We start from the raw sequence: 12,799 nt of genomic DNA on the forward strand, positions 1-12,799 counted from the left end.
TATGGTCATCATTTCCATGGCGAAACAAGGCGAAAAAATTCGCCCATCCCTAAATTAAATCTAAGGAGTTATTCACTACTCTATTGTGTACTACACTAGTGAATCACAGCCAGGCAACTAACTATATAGGCTCATCAAAGTCTATCTTTCTATTATTCCTAAAGAGACTTAAAATATAATAGAGCTACTATCTTCTCCAGAGTCATATTCATTGTGCTTATTCTAGTGCTCTCTATTTACTGAAACTTCCTTAAACCATAGTCTTTTGACCATCCCTCCCTGTTCCATGAGGAGGGCCCATTAGAAATAGCATGGATAATACTTTTTCCTACCAAGTGTACTAATGGGACATATGGATAGGTCTTCTCTCATTCATGCTTATACAGTTTTCTCTTGTAGGGCAAGGAATTCCAAAGCCACTTACCCCATCTATTTTTACTGTTAACGGTAGTTAATTTACTGCTTCCCTTGACCATGCTTCATTTAATACTTAAATAATCACTTTTGGGGGAAGAAAGTTCTCTTTTCATAACCCAAATCTGATTCACTCTGTCGCCGCACCTATCACATACATGTCCACTGCTGAATTGTACTGGTTGGGTTTTTGTACTGCAACAGCAAATGCAGGTCAGCAGCTGGCAGCCTAAAGCGACATCACGATTATCGACTGACTCATTGGAAATAACAGTTTGCCACTGGCTATTGATGTACCAAAGAAACAACTACAAACTAAAACCCTCACATTTCAGGACTTGAAAATTTCACAAACGACGTTCAGAGACCAAAATAAAAACATAACAGTAAAAGTGTAGCATTCCTTAAACAGTATATTTGGTGTAAAGACAATACAATACCGTCTCTTATGAGTTATATTATCACTCATTATCATGAGTTATATTATCACAACAATTATCGTTTTAGAAAAAAACAAAGCAGTAGAATACAAACAAAACCCTTACCACTCTGGGCTAAACACAGGACTTCATTAGTACTGATCCCCTACTGGGATTCATGGCAGAAAAACAAAATAACAGGTCAAGCTGTCACTGTAAGCATTCATCTGTCTTTAGTTAAGTAAATAGCAAAGTTTGCAATAGAGAAAGCAGTTGAGGTGTCAGACACAGTGCTTAGCAGAATAAAGGAATTTACTGAGATATAAATATATATATATATATATATATATATATATATATATATATATATATATATATATATGGACAGCAAGATACCTGGAACCTACTGCAGGAACTAGACTAAAGAAGAAGTTGGTGACAAATTCTTCATGAGCAACACATGTATAATGTTTGGAGAGGAATGTGATAAAGTCAATAACTACATGTATTGCACACCATAGCAAAATTGTACTTGTATTTTCTTCACTTGGAACTTGAGGCTTATTTTTATTGGGCATTGCTTATAAGCCAATGGAAACATTTAAAAAAAAAAGATAAGCTATGTTACCTTGTTTTATGACCTATGTATTATGAATCCGGACATTGATTTCATATTGGCAGGGCAGGTGACATCAGGGGGCTAGGCAATTATGTTCTGGATGGGGTGATGACATTAGTGGGTGAGACAATGATGTGGATGGTGGTGACTAGGTATAATATGGAGCTACTGTGCCTCATTTGTATCTGAAATTTTATAAAGCTAAAATCCGAACAAGCAGTTTTGAACTGGATGCTGACTTTCACAGCTTTATGAAATAAATAAGCACAATCTGCCCTCAAGCCACATCATTGCTTTACTGTTTACTCACTAACATCAACCCAACACAAGGCAACCCTACTTTGCTTTCATCCCCACTGTCAACACCTCTTACCCAAGGCCTGGGGTGCATGGAACTGCTTTGCTCTTGAAATACAGTACCGTCTGTGTGTGGGTAGCACTGATATGTGAAGGCCAGCAGGGGAGTGCCGCCGGTTACCTTAAACTCACTCCCTATCTGTGCCTTAATCAGGCACAAGGTGCAGAATACAACAAAAGACTGAATGTAAATAGATCTGGAATGAGCACTAAGGGGCAAATTTACTAAAGGGTGAAATGGCTAACGCTAGCGAAAATTCACCAGCGTGACGTAATTTTGTTACTTCGCCGATTTACTTTAACGGGTGCTGGCGTAAATTCGCTAGTGAAGTGGACCTTCTCTAGCGCTACTTCGCACCCTTACGCCAGGCGAAGTTGCGATATGGCGAAGGGACGTAACTACGCTAATTCACAAACTTACGCATTTTACTTGCGCCAGACTTGCCTTCACCACCTCAGACCAGGCAAAGTGCAATAGAGTGGATAGGGATTGCTTCAAAAAAAGTTGACATTTTTTACAAGTCCCACAAAAACGCTGGCATCCTTTACTTTTTTAAGGGTGATAGGCTGAAAAAGATTGTAAATGTTTTTGGGGGGTACCCTCCTTCCCCCCTACATTTCCTAACATATGGCACCTAAACTATACAGTGGGCACATGTATAGGTCAAAATATCAACTCTATTTTATTTTATTAAGCTTTCACAGTCTTGTGTAGTGTAATGTATTTGCTGCTACATATACGTCCATTGTACTTTAACTTGGTGCCGTATGCAAATTAGTCATCGCTAGCGTAACTTCGCTTTGCTTGACGAAGTGAATTATCGGCGCCCTGGCGAAACTTCGCCTGGTGAAGTGCAGTGAAGTACAGCGAAGCACCTATATTAAGCCTTTGGAAGAGACAACTTAAAGAAAAACACAAATAGTCAGTAGGCATGATAAATAGTTAAGCTTTACAGAATGCCTGTCCGATGTATCCAGTTTTATATGGTTTAATATGGGAGCCATAAACAATTAAAACTGTATTTATGGTACATTAATCCTAATTACTTCAAGTGATATTCTAACATTATTATGATTACTGACCTGAAAAACGTTAATTAACTTTATTGGACAGTCATTAGGTTTCAAGTCTGTTTTAATGGGCTCACTAAAATAATAGCTTTTATATGCAGAACACTTCCTCTTTCATTCCTCAGAGACAATTACTACAAGATGTGATTTGGAAGTATTTTAATTGTGCCACTGTAAGGTCTTTGAAAGGTGATCTCTCTGTAATTTTGAATTATCAAAACATGCCAACTGGTGAGATTTTGACTTAAAGCGCTATCAGAGAGGGGAGCATTTCAGTAACATAGAGGCATGTTTTTATTTGCTTTTACACACCCCCAATCCCCCCCCCCAGTTTAGCAGCACTTACGTGTCTGCAACTGACATGGCTTAAACATTTGTTTAACACTATTTAGGAACTGAAATTGTTCATGCTTTGGATACACTGCTATTTTCCATCAAACATGCTAATTTGTCAATATCACAGGCCTGATGGGCTGCAACTCCTTGCAGAGCATGTATTACACATGTATTACACACTGCTCTCTCTCGGGGAGTCAGGGGGGACTTCACTGTAGTATTGAAAGAAGAATTCCACATTGACTTCTCACACACTTCGCAGAACTTGAGAAAGTTTGGAGCAAGGGGTCCTAAAAAAACACAGATAAGGGTTTATCTGCTGGAACATCACAATAGAATCTTGATCAAAAGAGACTGTGTGATCTCACAGATGTTGATATAGGATTGTACACCAGTGGTGTAACTACTAGGAAGCCAACCCCACGGTCATGGGGGAACAGAGGGTGTCCTGTAGTTCTTTAAAATACTGCAGTTTCCATTTATTTATAAATGCCTTTATTACAAAATGCCTGGAAGGAAAAATATTTCATATTTCTTATAGTAGCCAGTTTTTGCATTCCCTATTGAGCTCCTTTTTACAGCTGTTTGTAGAGTTGAACATTTGTTTGAGGCCTAAGACAATACCTCTGTCCTACTTTCATTGATAAGAAATTGTAGTTGGGTCTAGTGTACAAGTCACAGTTTTCCTAAAATAAAGTTTTCTTACAAAATACACGTATTAGACGTTGGAAGAGAAAGAACTGTTCTTTCCTTTTCAGACATTTTTAGGCATTCATCAATGTTTTGTTAGCTGAAAAAAAAGCGAAGGCTTAGTTATTATTAGAACATTTTCTCTAATGCTGCTGAAAAGAGATGGTTCACGTTGTTGAAAACCTTTCATGCTAATCATTAAAATGGCTCTTTGCACTCCCCGTGTTTAAGCACACATTAAAGCCGGAGTATTTCATTCATCATTTGTATTTTCGTTGCTGCTTTTCAATCAATTCTTTTGTGAGTTTTCAAGCATAACAATGTATTTAGTAATATTTTACTTGAAAGTAAATTATAATTTCCATTCATTTTTATATTTGTCTGATTTCCCCCTGTGATTATTTTTCAATCTCTATTCCTCTGAAGATTGTGAACTTGTTTTTAATTGTGCTACTTTATAATGGAGGCAACAGATGTCCTCACTGAACTGTTATACTTTTTGAACTGTAGGCACACCAGCCCCTTACCCATACGGAAATTCCCACAACACTCCAAGGGGTGTCCATCTTTGATCTGGACACTTGCTTGATCAAAGCTGTCATATACTCTTTCCCAAAGGCATTAGCATTTTAGTACAGTCTAACAGGTGCAGACCCTGCTCAGGTAATATGGTAGCAACTGGGAGAATGTATCTATGTAGTGGCACAAAACTAGAGAGAGCTATAACTCTACCACCACATCTATGGGCTTGTGTGCTGCAGACCTATAACAGAAATATATCCTATTCAGCAAATATTTTGAGGGCTTAGATTATAAATAGATTCATAATAAATAAATAAAAAAACAGGAGTAGAGAATGTTTACCCCTTTTGGAAAAAAAACCATGAAGAACTTTACATATAAAAGCAAGTGGTTCAGTTTACATCAATCAGGCTAACAGATTAACAATTACAATACAATTATGTTTTTTGACGGCCCAAGTCAAAATTTAAAAGCAGAAAGGGAGCAGAAGAGCAAAAGAAATGTGTTTATGTATGTTAGTTCATAGACAGTCACATTTATCAGTACCTTGCTGTGCTCAATGGTATTTAAGCATGCAATATTCAGGCAATAATCTTTATAAATAATTGATTTGAATGGAATTGAGGACTCCCCAAGTCCCACAGGTGCTTTGCTTCCCTTATAATTACTCCATTGGGTTTTAGCAGATTGTCATGCCTAATCGTACCAAATATTAGTGTGTAGTGCCGCTGTAAAACATTAATTTTAATTAACACAAAGTATGTGTGTTACAGATCATTTTTATTGTCACTGACTGTTCTGCATGCTGTTTCCCTTTTCAGGTTGTGAAAATGATGATTGTGGTTGTGGTGACATTTGCAATATGCTGGCTTCCTTATCATATATTTTTTCTTGCTAATGCACTTGATATAAAAGTGGACAGATGGAAATATATTCAGCAGATCTACCTGGCTATCTTTTGGCTAGCAATGAGTTCGACCATGTACAATCCCATCATTTACTGTTGTCTAAACAAAAGGTAAGAGGAAAAAGTTACAATGTAGAGCCTCTGAAACATTATTTTCCTGAAATCATCCAGAAATGTCTATATGCCCCATGAAATGGGAGGGTCACTATGTAAGGAATATGTTCCACTCTATTTGGTACATTTCTCAACTGAGATCTAGGTTTGATAATTAGGAAGCTAAACATTGTCAGCAGGTAGTGTGCCCTGTGATAACATTTAGTTTAGTATAATGAGCTATAGAACAGTGTGCAGTAAGTAATATTAATCCAAAAGCAAAAGTACAATGAAGATATAAAAATATTTTAATTTTCATGTTGTCTCAGTAATTTTTTCTTGTGAACAAGAGGGGAATAAAATGGCTCTCCTGCAGCATTATGATGCTAAAGGCATGTTAGAGGGGCTTTGCTATTCTTAAAACATATCCATAAAGCCCAAAAGGACTCCCAGTCCTATAGTATAGTCTTAGCATGATTTTTCTTGTGTTATAATAGTTCCCTGTACCTTGAGGGTTCTATCAAATGTTTCACTCCTCTCCTCTGGCCCAATATTGAAGGACACTGGTTGGGGGAGATAGGCTTGACACTCATATATATGGCTCTTTTAGCCCTTTAAAATTGCCAAACACCGGCACCAAGATCTCATCATCTGGTTTCATGAATAAAGTCAAAAAGAAGTAACGTCACCAGGTATCTTCATAAAGGAATTCTGTCATTGGAAAACATGTTTTTTTACAAAATGCATCAGTCAATGCATTGAAATACCTTTTTCAAAAGAGCAAACAGATTTTTTTAGATTTCATTTTGAAATCTGACATGGGGCTAGTTTCCCAGATCCCCTCGGCCATGGGATGTGTGCTCTGATAAACTTCAGTCACTCTTTACTACTGCACCAAGTTGAAGTGGTATCAGCCCCCTCCCTTTCCCCTAGCAGCCCATAGGCAGAATAATGGGCAGGTAACCAGATAACAGCTCCCTGACAAATGCATTGCTAAAATGCTCCAAGTCAAGCTAATCCAAGCTGCGACTCCTTCAGTTACATTGAGCAGGAGAAACAATAGCTTATTTAAAAACAGTTCCATTGTGAAGAGCTGGCACTTTCTGAAAGCACATGACCAGAAATAATGACCTGAGATGGCTGTCTATACATCAATATTAGAACTAAAAATATACATTTATTAGTTTCAAGAATAACATTTAAAATGGTAGAATGAATTACTTGCTACATACCTTGTGTAATTTAGTAACACATTTGCAGCGCTGTGAATCCAGCTACGCGAGCTGATGTACAGTAGTTCATGTTGTTTAGTCCATGGGTGGCCTAAGATATTAATGCATGCAAACAGTAAGAATTGTAGGAACTGCATCATCTACCAATAAAGCTGATGAAGGGCACACAAGCAAAGTTGTTAAATCAAATGAAGGGCACACAAGCAAAGTTGTTCAAACATTGAAAACAGGTGTAGCATTAAGCTAACAGTTCATGTAAACCCAATATCATTGTCTTTAATTGTGAATGATACATTTGCTATGTGTATCATCTTGTCTGTGTGATCTATTCTTGTGGGGTTTCTGTGTGATTGCTAAACCAAATATACCAGCTCAGTGGGAGAGGGAAGCCAAGCTGTGCACCCATTATGCGGAAGCAGTGATATTTTGAATAAAGAGTTTTTCACTTTCATTTGCCTCTATATCTTACTTTTTAAACAGCTAAAGTGTATCATATAACAAGTTGTATTGCTTAATTCAAAAATATCACAAATCTGTGTGTTACATCTAATATGTGAAGGAATACCCACAATTGATTGATTAAAGCATTGTGATAAAATAGGTTTCTGTCTTTTCCATTTTTTTTTGTTTTAATACATTTTGCCAAAACATTATAATGCATTAGTGTATATGAACAGCAACTCAAAATTCCTAATGCATTTGCCTATGCACTGGCTATGGAATATTAAGAATGCATACTAAGCTTACCCTTATCACCAACTGCTGAACACTTTGGGGCCAATTTATCAAAGTTTGTACAATGTTTTTTTCTCTGAATAGTACTTTTTAATGCAAACAAAAACATTTTTCGTATAGTTGCTTAATCCATGATCTTTTCATAATTTATCAAGTGTAAAAACCATAAAATCTACAATTACATAAGTACGGCAAGTAAAAGCTGTCGAAGTCATGAAGAAGTAAATGGAAGTTTCCTTTTTTACTTGCAAAGCCCAGCCTTTTGTTCATGGTTTTAGAGGTTTTTGGAGAGCAAAACATTAATCGCCGTAATAATTTTTCGTTCCTTCATGAAAAATTTGGGGTTTACGAATTATTTCAGCAGCTCATTTCATTCATACTTTTTTTACTCTGATCTTTTAATAACTTTCATGGCATTTGTGATTTTAGAGAAATAGATTGTGGTTTCAAAAAGCTCTAATACCTCTAAAATTTGACCTTTAATAAATGAGCCTCCTGTGTGTACTCTATTCTCCCCACTTCAATACATAAAGACAAACAAACAAACAATGCTTTATTTCTAACAATAGGTGTTTTTTTATTTATCTAAAACTCTGAAAATCTGAAATTTATGAAGTATAAAAACTACAAAAAACACTAGTCTAAAACGTTGACAAGTTAAAGCAGTCAAGGTTCTATATATGTCAATGGGAGCTCCTACTGGAACTTTTTTTTTAGCAACTCAGACTGTTAGAGGTTTTTTTTAATTAGCAATTGTCCAAAAAACTCAAATGTTTACAGGTTTTAGAGGTTTTTGCATTTTTATTTAGATGGTTATGCATTTTTTTCCTTTCATACTTTTTATAATTGGATCTTTTAATAACTTTCATGGCATTCTTGGTGTTAGAGAAAATTAGTTTAATTGTGGTTTCAAAAAGCTCTAAAATTCAACCTTCAATAATCAGATGTCTCCATGTTAAAGAACCACAATTGGTTCACACTAGCACACTAAAGTCACGGCAAATCCAAGTCAGGGCAGACAGCACAGGTTTAACCAGGCAGAGGTCTGAACTGGCAGTGACAGGATCAGGAACAGACTGGGTCACAAAAAAAGTCAACCAGAATAAGTATAGTACTCTACGTAACTGGAGAGAAGACCAGAACAATCTAGCAAAAATATAAAGAGAACGGTGTTTTTTAAATGCCCAAGGAGGTACTGTAACTGCACATGACATCCAGATGCAACACATGCACAAGATTATATTTATTAGCCAAAATGGAGCACAGAGGCCTGGGCTATTTGTGGCCACCCATGCACAGAATGCAAAGTGCATAAATTGACTTTTGGGACCTATTTTTTACACTTTTTATTCTGTGCTTTAGTTCGCAAATGAGCCCTAATGTTTTAAATAAATGATTCATATACTTTAATATATCACTAAAGGTTCCAGATGATTAAATCTTCACTTATGCCTCTTCTCTTAGTTCTACCACAAGAGATACTAAAGAGAAAACAAGAACCCTAAAACACTGTCAACACTTAGGGGCCCATTTACTAAGGGTCGAAGTGAATTTTCGAATTCAAAATCTTCGAATTTAGAAGTAATTCTTGGGTACTTCGACCATCAAATAGGCCAAAATTCTATTTCAATTGAAAAAACTTCACATATTCGACCATTTGAAAATCGAAGTAGTGTCTCTTTAAAAAACTTCGACTTCGACATTTCACCACCTTAAACCTGCCGAATTTCTGTTTAGCCTATGGGGGAACCTCCTATAACTTATATGAGCAGTTGGCTAAGTTTTGAGAAGTCTAAGGTTTTTTTGTAAAGTCATACGATCATACGATTAAATCGTACGAATGGAACGATTTCATTGTGTGATTGAACAATTTAAATTTTAAGGAAAAAACCTTCGACTTCAACTATCGTACTGCACCTATTCGATGGTCGAATTTCGAAGTTTTTTCACTTCGAAATTCGACCCTTGATAAATCTGCCCCTAAAACAAAACCAGATCAGTTTTGCCCAGTCCATGTAAAAACACGCTCATTAGATAACAACTTTGTGTTGTTTTCTTTTACATTCAAATAGCACAAAAAGTCAGATACAAGTCAATGGGAAAATGTTATTAAAATTTCTCCTAATTCAATTCGAACTTTTCCTATAGACTGCAATAGTTTTTGTGTGATAAACAGTGAGAAAAGTCCATCTGGTTCTATGGGAAAATCTGGAATTGAAAAAAGAGAGTCTTTCTCATTCTGTTGAAGCTGGTTCAGAATGTCATATTTACTTAATGAAGGAATTCAAATTAAGGAGAGCCCAAGCTTTGACATTAACTTTGCATATGCAAAACAGCATTAGGTTTGCCATCTGACTGGTAAAATTATGCTTCATGCCAATCTTATTAATGGAGGATAAAATAAAGGAAAATAATCTTTGGGCAGAGTTTATGCTATGCAAGTAAAATAGTATATTTGTGAATCACTAGAGGAAAAACATGTAGGTTATAAAATTTCATTATAAGTGAAGGCATGCAATGAGGGGAAAATAAATACATGTTAATACAGATTGGAAATGTATTTTCTACCAAACCGTTTGCTTGTTGTGCATTGGCAGCATTGCTGTAAAAATATCAAACATTTTCCCATACACCAGGAAAAAAAAAAACTGTGCAGTCTGTAAAACGGCTTCAGAGTCATATAGTTTCTTCCAAGTTTTAAATGATTTTACTGTTTGTGACAACAGTGAATGCAGGCCTTGTGTATAGTAAATGATAGCAATGCATGTAGACTAATTAATTTCCCTGTCAGTGTAAGTGTCATGGCAGATTTAACATATTTTAATAAAAAAAAAAAATGTAATAAAGGTGATTTGTAGAGTCCCTTATACGAGTTTTACTCCACAAAAAATAAACTGCAAATGAAGTGATATATCGTTTAACCTCAGAGTTATTAATATTTCCATAAATGTTGTAAATGGTTGTTCTTGCAATCCTTTTGTATTACACAGCAGAATTATTTAACATTATTATCTAGCTCAAAACTGTATAAGATTCTGAATGCTGTTCCTTTCACCTCAGTAGTTATACTTTGTGTATTTGCAGGTTTCGTGCTGGATTCAAAAGAGCTTTAAGATGGTGTCCCTTTATTGAAGTATCCAGCTATGATGAATTGGAATTAAAATCCACAAGATTTCATCCAACAAGACAGAGCAGTCTCTACACCGTTTCTAGAATGGAATCAAGCATGACAGTTGTGTTTGATCCTAATGATGGAGATAACAACAAATCTTCTCATAGCCATAAGAAACGAGCTGCTACTAGTGAGTCTACTTTCAATGGATGTTCTCGGAGAAACTCCAAAACTGCTTCCACCAATTCAAGTTTTATTAGCTCACCCTACAATTCACCAGATGATTATTCATAATGGGAACATTATGGGAACAGAACGGCAAACAAGGTTGCATTCATTGTAAAAACCGCATTGTGAAAGTTACAGTTCATAAAATGAAATGAGAAAACCTTAAAATGAAAATGAAACTTGTAATTCCAAATGATTGATATGTGGAAAAAAGAGAGGGAGTCTTGTTTTTGCACACATTCAGCACATCAACCCCCATGGTGGTAATATAAGTGAATCAGTAGACATCGTGATATATTTACAGTTGTGTATACAAACAAATGTGCCAAAAAATCATTGCTCATTATATGGTTGTTTTCAAGAAAAGTACTTCTTCTGCTTTTTTAATAGAAATAATGTATTTTACCTAAACTAACCTCAGATTGAATGTTATGTTATTCTATAGGGCTAAAACCAAGGCAAAATATTATAATTAGTAACCATGCTATTTAAATGTTATAATTCTCTCGTTTTGGTGCATTTCTTTATTGGTATACCTTCTTTTCAGACAAAGTAAAAACTACAGCATACTACAAATTCAAAAAGTATTAGCAATGCATACTACCAAGATTGTAGTATAAGGTCCTTTATATGAGGTCTTAAAGTTTAAAGGTTAACAGACTACATGATCCATTGCTGCCTTTTTGGAGAAGTTACTCCGATTTTCACATAATCTGGTGAACAGCCAATAGGGAATTTTATCATAAATTCTAAGAAAAGATCCACCCGATGTTAAAGGAGAACTGACAGAAATTGTATACACCTGTTATTGCTCACATAGGGTGGATTATGGTGCAAAAACGTTGTGCTAAAAAAAGTCCTGTCTAGAAGTGTGCATGTATAAGAAGCAACTCCAATGTTTCTATTGATCTCTAACCTTTAGGCTTTTATTGTTATTCATTTTAATACATTTCTATCCAGTCCCTCTCCTATTGCATTAGTGCCTAATCTAACTAAATGTAATGTTTCTGGAAGTCTACTTTGCTTTTCTGCATTTTTCTTTTCATAATGTTAAAGTACTGTTAATCCTCCTTTTATGTATGTGTGAAAGGATGAAGAAATTGTTGCGGGTGGATATGGCCATTAGTGATACTAAATTCAATCATGGTCATGAAGAAAGCATGCTAATTAATCCTTGCGCAAGTACAGGAGTCTGTGGAAAAGATCCATTTGTTTCTAAAGTGTAAGAGATCAGCGTTACATATGCACTGTGATTCAACAAATGAAGCAGACATTAAAAGGTACATTAAGTAAAAAGTTATGAAATCATGTGGAGGTGTCATTGTCATTATTTGTGGTTTAGATGTTAGAAATGGACAGTGAATAATAGGTGTCCTTTTTATTTCCTTTGGTTACCTTTGTTGTCAACTCAAAATACAAATATATTCCACTATTTTCAGAATTATGAAATGTAATTTTGGGGAGCCCTTACATAAAGTGATAAAGACACCAAAGGTTTAAGCAAGAAGTGCATAATGCCAAATGCATTAGACCAGTAATTCCTTACCAGTGGCTCGCAAGCAACATGTTGCTCACTAGCCTACTGGATGTTGCTCCCAGTTGCCTCAAAGCAGGTGCTTTTTTTTTTAATTCCTGGCTTGAAGGCAAATTATGGTTGCATAAAATCTAGGTGTACTGGCAAACAGATCCTCCTGTAGGCTGCTGGTCAACAAAGGGTCCTCTGCATTAGACAGTTAGGGTTATGGGGTTATTTATAAAAGCTCAATGAAAGGACAATTTGAAGCAAGGTGCAACTATAATAGGAATGTGCATTGAAACAAGGGTGTACAAAATAATGTGTGACTTTCAACTTTACATTACTTTTTCAAATTAGTCTTATAATGGCTTCTTTGAAAATCTTGAAATATAAATACCTAACTGGCTTTAGCTATACAGCTGAGAATACAGGCCTCATTTACAAAACAAAGGGACGGTTAGACACATACTTCATATGCTTAGGGTAAAAGAACAAATCATTCTTGTCTTGTTTTACTGGTACTATGACATCAGGAGATGTACCGCTTT

The 12,799-nt window shown here is 35.7% G+C and overlaps 1 protein-coding gene across 1 annotated transcript in view; it reads left to right on the forward strand.

Moving 5' to 3' along the window:
• The window catches only part of tacr3.L (tachykinin receptor 3 L homeolog), a 57,533-nt gene extending 45,179 nt beyond the window's left edge, over positions 1-12,354 (forward strand). The window contains exons 4-5 of the mRNA XM_018268754.2: positions 5,250-5,446; positions 10,480-12,354. Coding sequence (XP_018124243.1) covers positions 5,250-5,446; positions 10,480-10,801 — 519 coding nt within the window. The 3' untranslated portion in view covers positions 10,802-12,354. The remainder of the gene's footprint in view (positions 1-5,249; positions 5,447-10,479) is intronic.
• Positions 12,355-12,799: the final 445 nt, after the last annotated feature.

This window comes from Xenopus laevis, chromosome 1L (genome assembly GCF_017654675.1).
Source record: "Xenopus laevis strain J_2021 chromosome 1L, Xenopus_laevis_v10.1, whole genome shotgun sequence".
NCBI lineage: Eukaryota > Metazoa > Chordata > Amphibia > Anura > Pipidae > Xenopus > Xenopus laevis.